We start from the raw sequence: 17,679 nt of genomic DNA, 5'->3' as shown, positions 1-17,679 counted from the left end.
TGCGACCTTCAATGAAATAATTTATTGCAGCAGTACTGTCTCTTTTAAATGTACTAACCCCCAATTCCTGTCCTTGCTTTTCTTTCTCCAAATACCCAATTGCCACATAATCAGCTCTGTAATATACGTTAAGCCATCTGTAAGCTTAGAACGCCGATTCTTCAAAACTTTTAAGGAACATTGAAATATCTTCGTAGTACATGTTTAATTATTCTATCCTTCCAGTGTCGAGCAAGTCCAAACAAACATAAAGTACGAAGCAGGAACAATCTGTGAACGGAGCGCCAGATCCTTGCTAGTGCAGCGACACCGTGTCCTCACATGTTTAATTATTAGCAATAATTTTAAGAGTATTTAAATGAAGTTAGTTTTACCTGTATAATATAATAAACATATTTTGCTGCATTTCATCTTAAAAATGATATTGTCATCATATGTAAATATGCGCTTTATAAAGTGGCTCAGGTTGTGCAATATTACAACTGTATCGCAAGTTTACAGTGAGGTGATTGTACTAATAAGCACAAACAGTTCTACAAGGAGCACTTGATGGACTGATTGAGTGTGTTTATAGTTCTTGGGATGAAACTGTTTCTTAACCGTGAGGTCCGTACAGAAAAGGTTTTGAAGCGTTTGCCATGTGAGAGTGGTTCAATAGACAGCATGACTGAGGCAGCGTGTGCTTGATGCTGTATACCGATAATTCTCTTTTCGCTCTACAATCAGATGCATTAAACTAATCTATACTAATAAAAGCAAAGCCCTCACTGACTCACTCACTGACTCATCACTAATTCTCCAAGTTCCTGTGTAGGTAGACGGCTGAAATTTGGCAGGCTCATTCCTTACAGCCTCCTTACAAAAGTTAGGCAGGTTTCATTTCGAAATTCTACGCGTAATGGTCATAACTGGAAGCTATTTTTCTCCATTTACTGTAATGGAGTTGAGCTCGAAAGCCGTGGGGAGCGGAGTTTCGTGTAACATCATCACGCCTCCCACGTAATCACGTGAACTGACTGTCAACGCAGTGCGTAGAAAACCAGGAAGAGCTCTAAAAAGCGCTGAAGAAAACATGCATTATACAATTGAGAAGGCAGCGAAACAATAAGAAGCGAGCGAATGACATATACAACCATATTCATGAGTGCTGCTACTTCGGAAACAAAGTAGGGTGTAAACCTAAAGTTTAAATTAAGTCCATAGACAGGCTGCCGCTGCCGTTTGACATGCCCACGGGTAATGCAGGATACAAGTTTAATGAGAGGACGCAGGATATAAACGAGAGTTTTGATCACTTTGTAACTAAGTTAAAATTGTAGGTGAAGGGGTGTGCTTCTGCAAATTCGAGACTGTGTTTGTGGGGATTGACAGTTAAGGGTGGGGAGTCACGTCATCATCTCCCCTCCCATTCACTTCATTTCGCTCTGAGCTGAGCTAACGCACGCAGTGTTACGGAAGCGACTTTGTGACGCTGCCACCAAATACTCACAGAAAAATCCACAAGTTAATACACACGCTGTCTCTACAGTTTGTCCACATTGAATCCTCCAGGCACTACTTACAAAAGGTTACATTAAAAATCGTGTTATGTTATTTTTAAAATGTTTCCTTTTCTTAGCACAAGCACAGCTGAAAAGCTTCGATGCATGTGCTCCATAACGCGTTAAAAAAATCACGCATTTAATCACACTTTGCAATACAAACAAAGGGGAACTTATGTCAATGCATGATTTCATGGTACACCGATTACATTGATCAGCGCTTCTCGATTCATTTTACCCTCGCACACCCTTGGTTTGAGAAGAAGTATGAAAAAATATGACGTTAACACAGAAAAACAGATCACCAATTGAAGCTTTATGAATAATCGATTCGCCATCAATAATTGTTTTGGTAAAGCCATACTCAGTGTAATCCTCCTTCCATTTTATAATTTTCCGCCACTAGCCATGATTAAATGAACGGTAAAAAAGTAACAGGGAAGCGAGGGTGACTTATTCAGGCAGGCAGGCGACAGCTCAATAGCTCGAATTTGGATATAAGTAGGTTCTATTTAGTCTCCAGAAATATCTTTGTTAGGAATGGAAGTTGAATTTAGTCTTTAAATTTCTATGGTAAAGAAAAAGTTATGCAATGATGACTACATTTAACTATATAAAGTCAAAACTTGATTATATAAAGTCAGCGCTGGAATATATAAAGTCATTCCCAAATATATAAAGTCAAAACCCGAGTATATAAAGACAGCATTGGAATATTTCGGAATATATAAAGTAAGCGCTAGAATATATAAAGTCAAAACTTAAATATATAAAGTCAGCGTTGGAATATATAAAGTCAGCGCTGGAATATCCATCCATTTCCCAACCTGTTGAATCCGACCACAGGGTCACAGGGGTCTGCTGGAGCCAATCCCAGCCAACACTGGGCGCAAGGCAGGAACCAATCCTGGGCAGGGCACATGCATCATTTTCAAAATATTAACCGAACAGTGTTTTTTTAATTAATTTTTTTGAATATGTTTTTGTTCACTTAGTTCAGTTCAGAGTCGTTTCAATCAATAGATTTTGACTTTCACTTTATGTATTCAGGAGTGAGTTTATATACTCCGATGTTGACTTTATATATTCAAGTTTTGACTTTATATATTCGGGAATGACTTTATATATTCTGACGCCGACTTTATATATTCACAAAATCAATATATTTGCCTGTTTGGCACCCCATAGTATATGTGTGTGTGTGTATATATGTACACATGTATGTATGTATATATACTTCTCCGCTGCCAAGCGTGGGTATTTTGCTATATATATATATATATATATATATATATATATATATATATATACACACACTCACCTAAAGGATTATTAGGAACACCTGTTCAGTTTCTCATTAATGCAATTATCTAATCAACCATGCATTTAGGGGTATGGTCCTGGTCAAGACAATCTCCTGAACTCCAAACTGAATGTCAGAATGGGAAAGAAAGATGATTTAAGCAATTTTGAGTATGGCATGGTTGTTGGTGCCAGACGGGCCGGTCTGAGTATTTCATAATCTGCTCAGTTACTGGGATTTTCACGCACATCTATTTCTAGGGTTTACAAAGAATGGTGTGAAAAGGGAAAACCATCCAGTATGCGTCAGTCCTGTGGGCGAAAATGCCTTGTTGATACTAGAGGTCAGAGGAGAATGGGCCGACTGATTCAAGCTGATTGAAGAGCAACTTTGACTGATATAACCACTCGTTACAACCGAGGTATGCAGCAATGCATTTGTGAAGCCACTCCACGCACAACCTTGAGGCGGATGGGCTACAACAGCAGAAGACCCCACCGGGTACCACTCATCTCCACTACAAATAGGAAAAAGAGGCTACAATTTGCACGAGCTCACCAAAATTGGACAGTTGAACACTGGAAAAATGTTGCCTGGTCTGATGAGTCTCGATTTCTGTTGAGACATTGAAATGGTAGAGTCAGAATTTGGCATAAACAGAATGAGAACATGGATCCATCATGCCTTGTTACCACTGTGCAGGCTGGTGGTCGTGTAATGGTGTGGGGGATGTTTTCTTGGCACACTTTAGGCCCCTTACTGCCAATCGGGCATCGTTTAAATGCCACGGGCTACCTGAGCATTGTTTCTGACCATGTCCATCCCTTCATGACCACCATGTACCCATCCTCTGATGGCTACTTCCAGCAGGATAATGCACCATGTCACAAAGCTTGAATCATTTCAAATTGGTTTCCTGAACATGACAATGAGTTCACTGTACTACAAACCGGATTCCAAAAAAGTTGGGACACTAAACAAATTGTGAATAAAAACTGAATGCAATGATGTGGAGATGGCAAATGTCAATATTTTATTTGTAATAGAACGTAGATGACAGATCAAACGTTTAATCCGAGTAAATGTATCATTTTAAAGGAAAAATATGTTGATTCAAAATTTCACAGTGTCAACAAATCCCAAAAAAGTTGGGACAAGTAGCAATAAGAGGCTGGAAAAAGTAAATTTGAGCATAACGAAGAGCTGGAAGACCAATAAACACTAATTAGGTCAATTGGCAACATGATTGGGTATAAAAAGAGCTTCTCAGAGTGGCAGTGTCTCTCAGAAGCCAAGATGGGTAGAGGATCACCAATTCCCACAATGTTGCGCAGAAAGATAGTGGAGCAATATCAGAAAGGTGTTACCCAGCGAAAAATTGCAAAGACTTTGCATCTATCATCATCAACTGTGCATAACATCATCCGAATATTCAGAGAATCTGGAACAATCTCTGTGCGTAAGGGTCAAGGCCGTAAAACCATACTGGATGCCCGTGATCTCCGGGCCCTTAAATGACACTGCACCACAAACAGGAATGCTACTGTAAAGGAAATCACAGAATGAGCTCAGGAATACTTCCAGAAACCATTGTCAGTGAACACAATCCACCGTGCCATCCGCCGTTGCCAGCTGAAACTCTACAGTGCAAAGAAGAAGCCATTTCTAAGCAAGATCCACAAGCTCAGGTATTGTCACTGGGCCAGGGGTCATTTAAAATGGAGTATGGCAAAATGGAAGACTGTTCTGTGGTCAGACGAGTCACGATTCGAAGTTCTTTTTGGAAATCTGGGACGCCATGTCATCCGGACCAAAGAGGACAAGGACAACCCAAGTTGTTATCAACGCTCAGTTCAGAAGCCTGCATCTCTGATGGTATGGGGTTGCATGAGTGCGTGTGGCATGGGCAGCTTGCATGTCTGGAAAGGCACCATCAATGCAGAAAAATATATTCAGGTTCTAGAACAACATATGCTCCCATCCAGACGTCATCTCTTTCAGGGAAGACCCTGCATTTTTCAACAAGATAATGCCAGACCACATTCTGCATCAATCACAACATCATGGCTGCGTAGGAGAAGGATCCGGGTACTAAAATGGCCAGTCTGCAGTCCAGATCTTTCACCTATAGAGAACATTTGGCGCATCATAAAGAGGAAGGTGCAACAAAGATGGCCCAAGACGATTGAACAATTAGAGGCCTGTATTAGACAAGAATGGGAAAGCATTCCTATTTCTAAACTTGAGAAACTGGTCTCCTCGGTCCCCAGACGTCTGTTGAGTGTTATAAGAAGAAGGGGAGATGCCACACAGTGGTGAAAATGGCCTTGTCCCAACTTTTTTGGGATTTGTTGACACCATGAAATTCTGAATCAACATATTTTTCCCTTAAAATTATACATTTTCTTAGTTTAAACTTTTGTTCCGTGATTTATGTTCTATTCTGAATACAATATTAAAAGTTGGCACCTCCACATCATTGCATTCAGTTTTTATTTACGATTTGTATAGTGTCCCAACTTTTTTGGAATCCGGTTTGTAAAATGGCCCCCACAGTCACCAGATCTCAACCCAATAGAGCATCTTTGGGATGTGGTGGAACGGGAGCTTCGTGCCCTGGATGTGCATCCCACAAATCTCCATCATCTGCAAGATGCTATCCTATCAATATGGGCCAACATTTCTAAAAAATGCTTTCAGCACCTTGTTGAATCAATGCCACATAGAATTAAGGCAATTCTGAAGGCGAAAGGGGGTCAAACACCGTATTAGTATGGTGTTCCTAATATTCCTTTAGGTGAGTGTATATAGATATACAGTAGATATATATATATATATAGATATAGATATGAGAACAACACTCATATCAATGACAAAACAATTACATTAACGATCATGTTACGTTATTTTTAAAATTTTTCCTTTTCTTTTTCATAACTTCTTTAACACACTACTTCTCCGCTGCGAAGCGCGGGTATTCTGCTAGTCTATACTAATAAAAGGTAACGCCATCACTGACTGACTCACTTCCTCACTCATCATTAATTCTCCAACTTCCCGTGTAGGTAGAAGGCTGAAATTTGGCAGGTTCATTCCTTACAGGTTACTTAAAAAAATTATGCATTTTTCATTTTGAAATTCTATACGTAACGGTCATAACGGTCGACAACGTCCGCCAGCGACGTCTGCTATGTTAAACTTTATTTATGGCCCCATCTTCACAAAATTTAGTAGGCGGCTTTCTTGCGCTAACCGAAACCGATGTACGTACTTATTTCGGTGGTATGATGCGACTGTCGGCCGCCATATTGAACTTTCCAACGTCACTAATTCTCCAACTTCCCGTGTAGGTAGAAGGCTGAAATTTGGCAGGCTCATTCCTTACAGCTCACTTACAAAAGTTAAGCGGGTTTCATTTAGAAATTCTACGCGTAACGGTGATAATAGTCGACAATATCCTCCATGTTAAACTTTATTTATGGCCCCATCTTCACGAAATTTGGTAGGGGCCTTTCCCTGCGCTAACCGAAACCGATGTACATACTTATTTCGGTGGTATGATGCCACTGTCGGCCACCATATTGAACTTTCCAACGGTCTTTGTTACCTATGGGCCCATCTTCAAGAAATTTGGTGCGCGGGTTCCCTACGCTAACTGAATCCTACTTACACACACACAGACACACACACACACACACACACATATATATATATATATATATATATATATATATATATATATACGTCCAGAGCCTGCAGCTCGATCACCGTGTGAGGTGTCGTTGCATCCCCCATCCCTACGCCTCCCACGTTGTTGGCTGTCTGCCTGTATAAGGACATCTGTCGTTCTCGTCTCTTCATTCCCTTCCTTGCTTTGCCATGGTATTCACGTCTACCTGCTGATAACCGCAGCCTTTTTATTTAATCCACGGCTTCTCCGCTGTTTTATTGTTCGTTTATTACGATTATAGTTATTGTATAGGTATTTTAGACTTAGTTTACATTGTTCAGGTACCCATTTCCTTTATCGTTCCAACCGTACCCCAATTAACATGTCTATCAAGGTGATCACCATCGGTCAAAGAACTGTCACTTACCAAGTGGTTTCCGTGCTCTTAGATGGCGCCTGCCTTTTCCATTCTCTGTGTTACATATTGCACGGCCATATCAACTGCCAATTCCTCTTAAACATCTTAGATTCACAGGTGACGATTTGAGTAGTGGACACTTTGATGTTTATACACTCAAAAGCCATTTATACATGAGGCCCCAGGTGATTAATAATTTTGCTTTTCTGTGGAAAACATTTTTATATTCACACATGCTTGATCTACTACATTACTTGTATACACCATTTCCTAAATATACAAGTAATTGGAACATTCATGCATTTCAGTACAGTCCTTTAAACTCCTATAATGCTATTAGCCTAGAGTCAAATGTGGTATTAGGTAACTTTATTTAAGTATCCTTTTTCCCTATCATGTAGATTCTTTTATCAAAAGACATATTGAGATTCAAAAATTACCAACACTATACGTGTCTCAATAAATCTATTTTCAAACCTATTTAATCCAATTCAATACAGATACAGAGTTTTAAATATATCTCAGTAGAAACATCAAGTAAAAGAAAGAAACCATCTCTAGACAGGGCACTAGACCACATCAAGGCGCAACCCACACTCAAACAGTAAATTTACATTTGTTCTTGTGTTGTAGTCATTTTAGATTCAGTGCAGACATAATGGATTTTCATAGTGTCAGGGGGAGAATACAGCACCACACTATGTGTACCTAAATAAATTCACACATTAGTACAAATCAACATTAATATATACAGAATAATTTAATAAATACAGAATAACTAAATAACTGTTTATTAACTCTTTGAGGGCTGAATATTTTTTTCCAAGAAACTCAGTTTTATGAAAAGCACATAAAGTGATGTTTTCACCTATAAATCAAAATAAAACTTCTGTGGCTGCATACTGTGGCTGCTGTTGGTGACTGCTGGTGCCTGTTGAACCAGTAGTGAATGTTCAGTATTATGAACGGTGTGTCTGGCAGCAACGGCTGCATGGGGTCAGTTCAGTGGCCAGCAGGTGGGTCACAGTGACAGTTTCACTGCGCCGCAATCTGGTTTGTACCACTTGTCATCGTAAGTGGTGGTCTTCCCAGGCTAATGTTGTTGTAAGTGCATCAGCTACACAAATGTGTTCAGCACCCCTGATCAGCTGGGGACCATCCGCTGATGCTGGTACCTCACTTTCATTTTTGATCTCAATATCCTCATCACATTAGAGCTAGAGTCTAACAAGTCAGAGTTTGATTCAATGATAATATTCAAACCATCATCCAAGGAATATTTTGCTTTGCATGTTCGCTTTGGTCTCTCGCTAAATGTCGATGCCATTTTAGAGGTTGTTTGCTCATTGCTACTTATGTGTGTGTAGGGTATCAAGGTCAAACCAATGAAGCTAGCTTTCCTTCTAGCAAACAGTTTATCTAAAATATAACAGCAAGTTTAGTCACAGTTTACAGCTAATTACCATGCTCTACCCCTGAATTTTGACAAAAGTCAACTTCTGTCCTGAAAGAGTTAATATTCGTAATGACAAAATGTAAAGAAATGTGTAGTGATGTTCAGTGTTATGTACGATAAATAGTAAGCCATTGATAACAAGAAGTCTAGCTTTTGAGCACAAAACACGGAATAAATGGCAGAGTCTCCTTGTCATGTCATAAAAAGGTGGTGAAATCAAGGCCTCCGAGAGTTTGGATACTCGTAGCAAAATGCTGTGTTGGCTGTAGTAAATCTATATAGAAAAGTCTTACTTCTTCAGTCAGTTATGTACAACATACTGTGAAGTTACAGATATCAAAACATTATGTAAGGTGAAGCTAGGGTGAGAAAGTAAGCGAGGCTTTTCACACCTTTTGTATATCAGGAAGGTGATTAAAGAATAACTGGAAACTGGTATATAGAGACTTAAGAACAGATGTCAGATGGATATCCTTCCTTATTCTAAGTATGGTTTTTACAACATTTTAAATGAATGCCAGGCCAGAAAAAATTTCTATAAATAAGCCTGTAAGTGCAGCATTGCAGTGTTAAGTGAAACAAACTATTTAAAAAAATGTTTCTGTATACCTCCTAATGAGAAATTGTAGAAGAAAGCAAGGATAACTTCAACCAAAAAAATATGATCAGTTTCAAATATAATTTTTTCCCTCAAAATGAGGTAACATTAGAACTATGCCATTTATGTGTTACCCTGGTAAACATTTTTTAATTTAAAAAGCAAATGTTGTAAACAGACTTGATATTTGTACTTGCTTGTCTAGTTAACCTAATTTTACTTTGTAGCATTCTATACTTAAGCATTACGTCTTAAGGTGTTTTTAAGCTGGATAAAGCTAACCCCACTTGCTCCAATCAGCATTTTTATTAAAATATCATATGTGCAAAAACAGAAAAAATAGGGACAGAGTTTACTACAGTGGGGCATGCAAGAGTTTGGGCGCCCTTGCTTAAAATGTCCGTTACTATGAATAGTTAAGTGAGCAGAAGATGAACTGATCACCAGCAGACATACATTTAAAGATGACACATTTTTTTAATATTTTAAGCAAGATTACATTTTTATTTCCATCATTCATAGATATAAAATTCCCAAAAAATGAAAGTGGCTTGAAGCCAAAGTTTGGACTCCCATCATGGTCATTACTTAGTAACACCTCCTTTGGCAAGTATCGCAGCTTATAAACACTTTTTGTAGCCGGCTAAGAGTCTCTCAGTTCTTACTTGGATTATTTTCGCCCATTTATCCTTGCCAAAGACTTCTAATTCTGCAACATTTTTGGGCCATCTTGCATGCATCACTCTTTTGAGATCTATGCACAGATTTTCAATAATGTAGGGTGAGGGACAAGGCAAAATCATCAACTTGCACCTCTTGAGGTATTCCATTGTAGATTTTGAGGTGTGTTTCAGATCGTCTTGTTGTAGGGCCCACCTTCGTTTTAACTTCAGCTTTTTTACAGAAAGTGTGATGTTTGCTTTCAGGATTTGCTGGTATTTATTTGAATCCGTTCTTCCCTGTGATCAGTCCAAACCCCATGCTTAATAGATGGAGAGGTGTTCTTTTCCTTGAATTCAGCACCCTTTTTTCCTCCAAACACCTTTACATGTTGTGGTGAAAAGTTCTATTTTGACTTTTTCGGTTCACAGGGCTTATTTCCAAAATTTATCAGATTTGTTTAGATGTTCATTTGCAAATGTGCTGAACTTTGTGGCTAGGATGGAGGAAATGTCTTGTTCTGCTGACTGTACCTTGAAGGTCATATTTGTTCAGGTGTTACTGCACAGTAGAACAGTGCACCACCACTCCAGTGTCTGTTAGATCTTTCTGAAGGTCTTTTGCAGTCAATGGGTAGATTTTATTTGCTTTTCTAGCAATCCAACGAGCAGTTCTTTCAGAAAGTTTTCTTGGTCTTCCAGACCTAAACTTGACCTCCTGAAAATGCCTTATGTTCTTGTAGCCTTCTTGTGCTTTGTGAACATCAATTATTGTATTTTTCAGAGTGCTAGGCAGTTGCTTAGAAGAGTCCACGGGTATTGATTGTTGGGACAAGGTTTGAGGAGTAGAGAATTTATACATTTTTGCATCACCTGAGCTTTCCTAATGATGACTGGGAACAAGCCATAGCCCTAATAAGCTAATGAAAGTGTGAGACCTTGGATATCTTGGGGTTCCAAAACTTTTGCATGGTACTACTTTCCTTTTTTCACTGTACAATTGTACAAAACAAAAACAATAAATTATTGTCACATAAAATGCTAAAAAGAAATGTTATCTGTAACTTTATGCCTTTTGGTGATCACTTCATCTTCTGCTCACTTAACTTTTCACAGTAATGGACATTTAAAGCAGTGGTGCCCAAACTTTTGCACGCCACTGTATTTGTCTGTAGGTACTGTATGTTCAATTCAAAAACTGAAATATTCAGCTCAGATTCTTATTTAGCCTGCAGATCTTAATAACTGGTTGAGCCGCATCTTCCCAAATTTACAGCTTTTAGCCTTTCACATGGATGCAGGTGCCCGTAACCCCACAAATAGCTCTTGGTAGTTTTGAGGCCAGCTGTCACTACTCAAAGCATTTCACAGATTCTTGTTCGAATTGTAGTCAGAACTGGAAGTTGGCCTCTCAAGGAAATTGATTAAGCTTAAATAAATTGCTCAGTCCTCGTTATACTACACTTTTGGTAGTAGTTTTGGGGGCCATGCACAGTGTTGCATTTGCAGTACTTTGACATTTAGTCAAATATCTAAATCTTAGTCTTCTTTTTAATAAAGCATTTCTTTCTTGCCATACTTTCATATAGGACACCATTGTGCAAAGCTTTTAATACAGCTGAACAGTATAGCTTTACTTTGCACTCAGCCAGTAAATGTAATTACAGTTCTTTCAACATAACTTCTACTCTCTCAGTGGATTCCCTCAACCTGACTGGTTTGATGCCACTTGAAATGATTGATTCTTGCGTCACAGAGGGACTTAAAAGTACTTTGATAAAATTTTATGCTCTTCTTCTATCCTATGCATTTTAATAGTATCTCACTTTAATGTCTTTCTTTTTCTCTTTTTTGGACCTTTTTTTTAAATTTACTGTTTACATTAACCAGACAGTAACAGTAAACATAATTCTAGTAGTATATAGGCAGTTTTTTTCTTGTCAGACAATTTGGGGCTGTCAGAGCACAGGGCCTTAATTTATTCATGCAAACTTTAAACTCAATTTTTTGATTAATATGTCTGCTGAAAAATTTGTCTTGGATTTTTTTTATTTGTCTTGGAATCATTTTTTTCAATAAAGTACAGATTGGAAAACAATGTAATATTTATAATCCAGCAAACTGTCAAACTTTTAGTAGTCTAAATACCTTATGAATCCGTTAAAAATTAACTACCGTAGATCCCGTTATATAAGCCGAGAATTTCGTCCCTAGATTTTTGGCTTGGAGTTTGGGGTCGGTTTATACAACGAGTATCGTTTCAGATTCAAGATTTCCAGCGCAATGCCGGTTTTGCCGATGAATACGGAAGTAAATAATGACGAAACCACAGAGCCATCTTTCAGATGAAGAAGTAACTTTGCATGCCGGTACTTTAAATTAAATAAAGAATTTATTCAAAAAAGTGTTTTAGTTGTTGATTTTTTTAATAAAATTTATAATAAATTATCGGGAAGTTTAAAATGAAATTTTTTGTTTTGGTTTACGATCGACATCTTGCGTTTCGAAACGGATGCGGTCACGTGTATCCGCTTGCGCGATTGTAAACAACCGAGAGCATTAGTAGCATCAGTCGGAGCCCAGATACATGTGTTTGTGGATGTAATTGCAGTGATTTACATATATATATATATATATATATATATATATATATATATATATATATAATTCATTAAGACCATGCAAGCAAGACACATAATTGCTAAGGAAGGAAGAGAAGGTAAAAGTAAGCAATCGCAATCGAAACGAAGATGGACATTGTGTGGAAATATCTCCTCCTTACTGCAGCCCAAAGATGTCAAATTAAATGGTGAGTACAGTATGAAATTGTTTCTAGAATAGAATGCCTTTTATTGTCACTATACGCAGCTACAATGAGATTAAAAGCAGCTCCTTCAGTGCAGAAAAAGTTCTGTATAGGGCTTGTATGGTTGTTTTTTAGCTTTAGCATAACGCCGGATCTGCGGCCCCGCTTCTGCTTTCTTTCCCTCCTCCGTCTGTGTTGTCTCCTAGACCCGACAACAATCCACGGAGAGCCCACTGGTCTCGCTATGTTGTCTGGGATGTTGTGCGTGTGATGAAAAACACTTGAAACAGATGTCTGGCTCTGGACACCGATATCTATAAGGTTCTGAATGGTGTAGCGGATGTTCGCCAAACCGATCGTGCACAAACAAGGACAAAAAAGTACAAAAACAACAAAAAAGTGCACTGAAAAGGAGAGCCCTAAGCCGCTGCGACCATGCGTGCCGCCATGCTCCTAGCTTAATCAAGTAGGCTAGGCACTTTTTATAACTTTTTGGTTAGTATATTAGAAAAATTATTGGTGTTTTGGTAAATTATGCACATTATATTATATATCAAAAATGCTGGCAGTCTCAAATTCTCGCCGATAAACATTATAAATATACCCGAAGAGACACTTTTAAGGAAATTTAGAAAATTTTGCTTGGAGAAGGGGGTCGGCTTAAATACCGGTCATCGGCAAATACATGTAATTTAGTAGGTAGAGAAGGGGTTCGGCTAATATAACGGGTCGGCCTGTATTCCGGGATCTACGGTATTTGATTAAAGGCATTAAACATTTATAAGGCAAGGGTAAAAGAAGCAATGAACTTCTTCCAAGGAGCAATTTTGTGCATTTGTTACTTTCTAATAAGAATAAAATGTGATATATTTATATTTTAGACCACATCACCCACCCCCAAAAAAGAATATCTGTTGTTCTTCAGTTGGGCGCGTGATTTAAAGAATAGCAGTAATGGTAATAAATGTATCTGACTGTGTGGTTCAGTGTATGACAGGAGCTGATCTTATTACTCACACTAGGAGAGAAAGTGATAGCATTCTTTATAGGGTGTATTTTTTTTTTCTTTCTGTTTACTCTTTTATATTTGAATGTCTGTTGGGGGCCACAATAATCCACATATTAGACTTGTATAAGTGAACAGTAAAACAATTTATACAGCATTTTACAGAATTTGTTAGAGTAAACATAAGTTAGCAGTAATCATTAATAGCAAACTTTGGCCTCAATTGCTTGGCCTTTAACACATATGTACAAATATAGGAACTTATGAGAAATTTGTTTGAATTTGCCATTAAATTCATTTTGCACTTTCAAGCATTTTATTTATAATTCTAAGATTCACTGTAGTTCAAACCCCATATTGACTCCAGTAGACCCCACCACATCCTTTTCCCAAGCTCCCTTGTCCCTTTCTCCTTTGTTATGGGGCCTCATCTCTGCTCCCGCTATTGCGGGGATAATGTTTGCGCCCCTTCCTGTCCCCCCCTGCAGGACGTGATGGTGGTGGGAGAGCCCACTCTGATGGGAGGGGAGTTCGGGGATGAAGATGAGCGGCTGATCACGCGGTTGGAGAACACGCAGTTTGACGCAGCCAATGGCATCGACGACGAGGACAGTTTCAACAACTCCCCAGCGCTGGGTGCCAACAGCCCCTGGAACAGCAAAGCCCCCTCCAGCCAGGAGAGCAAGAACGACAACCCCACATCGCAGGCGTCTCAGTAAAAAAAAAAAAAAGAATTGGGGGAGGGGGGCGAGGCAAGAAGGAAGGGGGCTGGAATACATCCGTGTTTTTTAAATAAATAAAAAAAAAAAACCACTCATCTACCTGAATAAATAACATTTCAAAAGAATGGCACTCATTTCCGGTCCTGTAGGCTGATGCATTTTGGGAGTTCCACAGTCATGCAGAAAGTTCAGGTTCAATCCTGTTGATGCATTTCAAAGTAGTTTTTCAACAAAGCATATTCTGGACAAAATGTGTATCCAAGGTTCAATAATACATAATGCCTTGGCTACTTATTTTTTCTTTTTTTTCTTTGCCCACTTACCCTCTCTCCCCTGAAAGTTTGGGCAATGGTAACCATACACACACAAAACAAGAAGAATGTTGTGAAGGACATTCATGCATGGGTTGAGTATAAGCATCTATAAAAACTGGCTAGTTGAATGCAGCTTCTTCTAACCAACTGTTACAGCCTATAAAGGAGGATTTTTGTTCCAACCAGAACTTCAATTGCATATTTCCAAATAACATTTTCTTTCTTTGTGCATACAAGTCAGCAATCTCATGCTGCTCCCGAGACTTTAGATAGTCTATGGACATTATTCTGTGCACTTTAGTGTGGAATACAAAGTTTTAAAAATTAAAATTATTTTTTTTTTAGGACCTGGTTGGAACAAAAACCCATTCTGTCCTGGAGCTTGAGGACCGGAGTTGAGAACCACCACGTTAAAACTTAAATATACAAACAGTAAAGCATTGAGGTACTTGGGATTTGGTTGTGCACACCAGGACACATTGTTATACCTGTGAACAAAATGTGAAAGATATGAAAGTGGTATTAACGGATGGAGAGATTGACCTTACAAACAAAATTGAATCTTGACACACAAGAGTTTGACCTGTCCGACTTATTTCTTTTTAAACTCAAAATGTACTGTTGTATCTTACTTTATTTTTATATATATATTTTTAATTTTCACTTTTTAAATGAGCCTGATTTATGAAATGAAAATAAATTATGATGTAATTGTTGAATTGTATGACAGCCATATATTTTTAACATTGTGATACTGTGCCCACTAATGAGTAAATTGTCTGATTGCTATTAATTTCACTTATTATCAAGCATTGCAATTTTAATGTGTTTGTCTTTAATGACATTTTTCCAGAATGTGGGTGTGAAGATTTATATCTGTTGTAACTTTAAATGTATGCAGGGATGGAAACTCGGGAGTGTCAATAGAAACTGAAGTATGTGTTCATCTGCCAGTTTAAAAACACCACAAAATGAACACCCGTCTTTCTTCTGGTGAAGTTTTAGGATAAATAAGCCAGATAACATGCAAATAGTGTGTGTGCAGGTAATATTTGGATTGATATTTTTAAAGAGAAACACATGTGTAAGCATTATTTAAATAGCCTCTGATTTTTCCTTGTGTTCTTTCTGATTGACTCAACCATTCAGAGTTACTGTATATGCATAAAACAAACTTTTCTTCTTGGCTATACTAAAGGACATCTCCAAATATCATCAGTGTCGTCACAAAGTATTTAAGCCTCAACTAAATAATGCGATGAATCAGAAAAATTGTGTTAATGCTTGACAAAAGGTACAGTTGTAGGATCTAACAGGTTTTAGAAGTCCATGAAATATCTTTTGTTTATATCCATTGTCACAGTACAACGCAGACCTGAATTTAGCAGTGCTAATAACTTGGTGCTCTAGTTGTGCTCAACAGGATTATGTGGTACTTTGGAAAAAGTACAAAATTGGTTAAGAAGCTTGTATTTTTGTTTTGGCTTTTGGAGACCCTTCACACCACTAAAACCCAGTACCTCAATCTATTTACTTAATGAATTGAGAAGTATTTTATACTGGCCTGTATATCCCTTTTTTCTATTTTTTCTTTCTACCAACACCGAAAGCTACAGACCAAGGAACTACTTGCAAGATCCTTTAAATCCCTACCCCCAATAAATATTGGTTTTTATTATTTTTTTTTATTGGACTATGTAAACTTGTGTGGAGTTTTACTTTTTATCATTTTACCTGTTTTTGTGTATTTGTGCTTGTATATTTAAGGTAGTAGCAGAAGTTCTGTATAGCTGTAATTAAATGTATTCCTTCTTAGTGTACCCCAAAGCAAAGCCCTGTCTGTAAAATGTTTAAATAAAGAAATAAACAGGAAAAAGGTCAAATGTTCATTTTGAAATGTGCTTGAGACTTGAACTATATTCTGGGTACATACACCTCTCTGGTTGTCTATCACACTACCCATTTTCTTTGGAAATTTACTTGTAAAGCTTTTGCTAATGCATGTTTAGTTGAACCCTATTATTCTTCCTTCCTTTGTACTCTTTGTTTCACTGAATCAATGTCCTTTTTTTTTAGCTCATTGACAAATGTGACTATATTATTTTTTAAGCCTCAACATTAATTCCTAAAGCTGTAATATTTTCCTCCTAACATTTATAGTTGCTTCATAAATACTACAGTATTGAATGGAAGTACTGGTCCATGCTTTTGTAAAATACTTTCACTTGGTTTACAAAACAGGGTTCTTGTCCCTTCTTGTGGCTTAGCTCTACATGATTTTCCTTTGCAAGTTATGGGTACGATTTCTGACACTAAACCGACTGGTGTTTTGTACCCTTTAGTCTCACAGTAGGGCCCCTTGACTTTGGGGCAGTGTAATATTTTATTATGTTAATTTTTTTGCATAGTTTGTGCCATTATTAATTAATGTATGGTACCAATAAAGATGAATTTTCACTTTAATTTTGTGGGTTTTTTTGTGTGTCTATAACCATGATTTCAGACAACGTCTTAAGCAGATTAAATCATACAATTCAACATGTTGTGTTTAAATAAATGATGCTTGCCATGTTTGAAGGTAAAGTTTTAACAGGCTCTAGATGTACCCATCACCTTAACTCCAAGGTTCATCAGGTAGAAAGATTTGCTTTTTCCAATTGTTTACTTGGTTCAATATGTTATTCTGTTGTTTTCATATTTCGCTAGCTTTACTGAAAATGCTCTAAGTTCTAAAGGTGAAATTTAATTTGATCTTTTTTTTCCCTAAAGCAGTAACACAATTTAAATTTTTACTGAAAATGGCACCTCCTGCTATCCTACAAACATTGACATCGCCAGTCATCTGGAAGTTATGCTTTCCTCTAAAGCCACATCTAGCCAGATTGTGATAAAGGAGTTTCTTATGGACCGGAGTGACCTGAAATCAAATCTTTGCTTGTCATGATCCTAGGAGGGTTTAAAGAAGGCAGTAACCTGCTTAAAAGCATTTGCACAAAGAATACCAGTTATGTATTGTCCTTTCGCAAACAAGGTTTCAGCTGGTAATGCAGCCCTGAAAGTCGAGGTTTTGGTGCTGGAATTAATAAATGCCAGAAATGGACAGTGCAGGCTTACTGAAAGAGCAAGGTGTGAGTAGTTCAAAAGAAAAAACATGGAAAGTCGACTTGAGAGCAAAGAGCTCTCTGA

General features: G+C 37.8%; 1 protein-coding gene across 6 annotated transcripts in view; it reads left to right on the top strand.

The window, feature by feature from the left end:
- ldb1a (LIM domain binding 1a) overlaps positions 1–16,784 on the top strand; it is a 165,583-nt gene extending 148,799 nt beyond the window's left edge. For 3 of the 6 annotated variants that reach the window (XM_039775196.1, XM_039775180.1, XM_039775188.1), the window contains exon 11: positions 13,946–16,784. In XM_039775196.1, the coding sequence (XP_039631130.1) occupies positions 13,946–14,176 (231 nt within the window). In that variant the 3' untranslated portion in view covers positions 14,177–16,784. The remainder of the gene's footprint in view (positions 1–13,945) is intronic. The other 3 variants (XM_039775219.1, XM_039775212.1, XM_039775204.1) reach the window with 2 other exon arrangements.
- The last annotated feature ends 895 nt before the right edge of the window (positions 16,785–17,679 follow it).

The sequence above is a fragment of the Polypterus senegalus genome, chromosome 1, assembly GCF_016835505.1.
Source record: "Polypterus senegalus isolate Bchr_013 chromosome 1, ASM1683550v1, whole genome shotgun sequence".
NCBI lineage: Eukaryota > Metazoa > Chordata > Cladistia > Polypteriformes > Polypteridae > Polypterus > Polypterus senegalus.
Note: the sequence above shows the minus strand (reverse complement) of the source record. Positions and strands in the feature narration are given on the sequence as shown.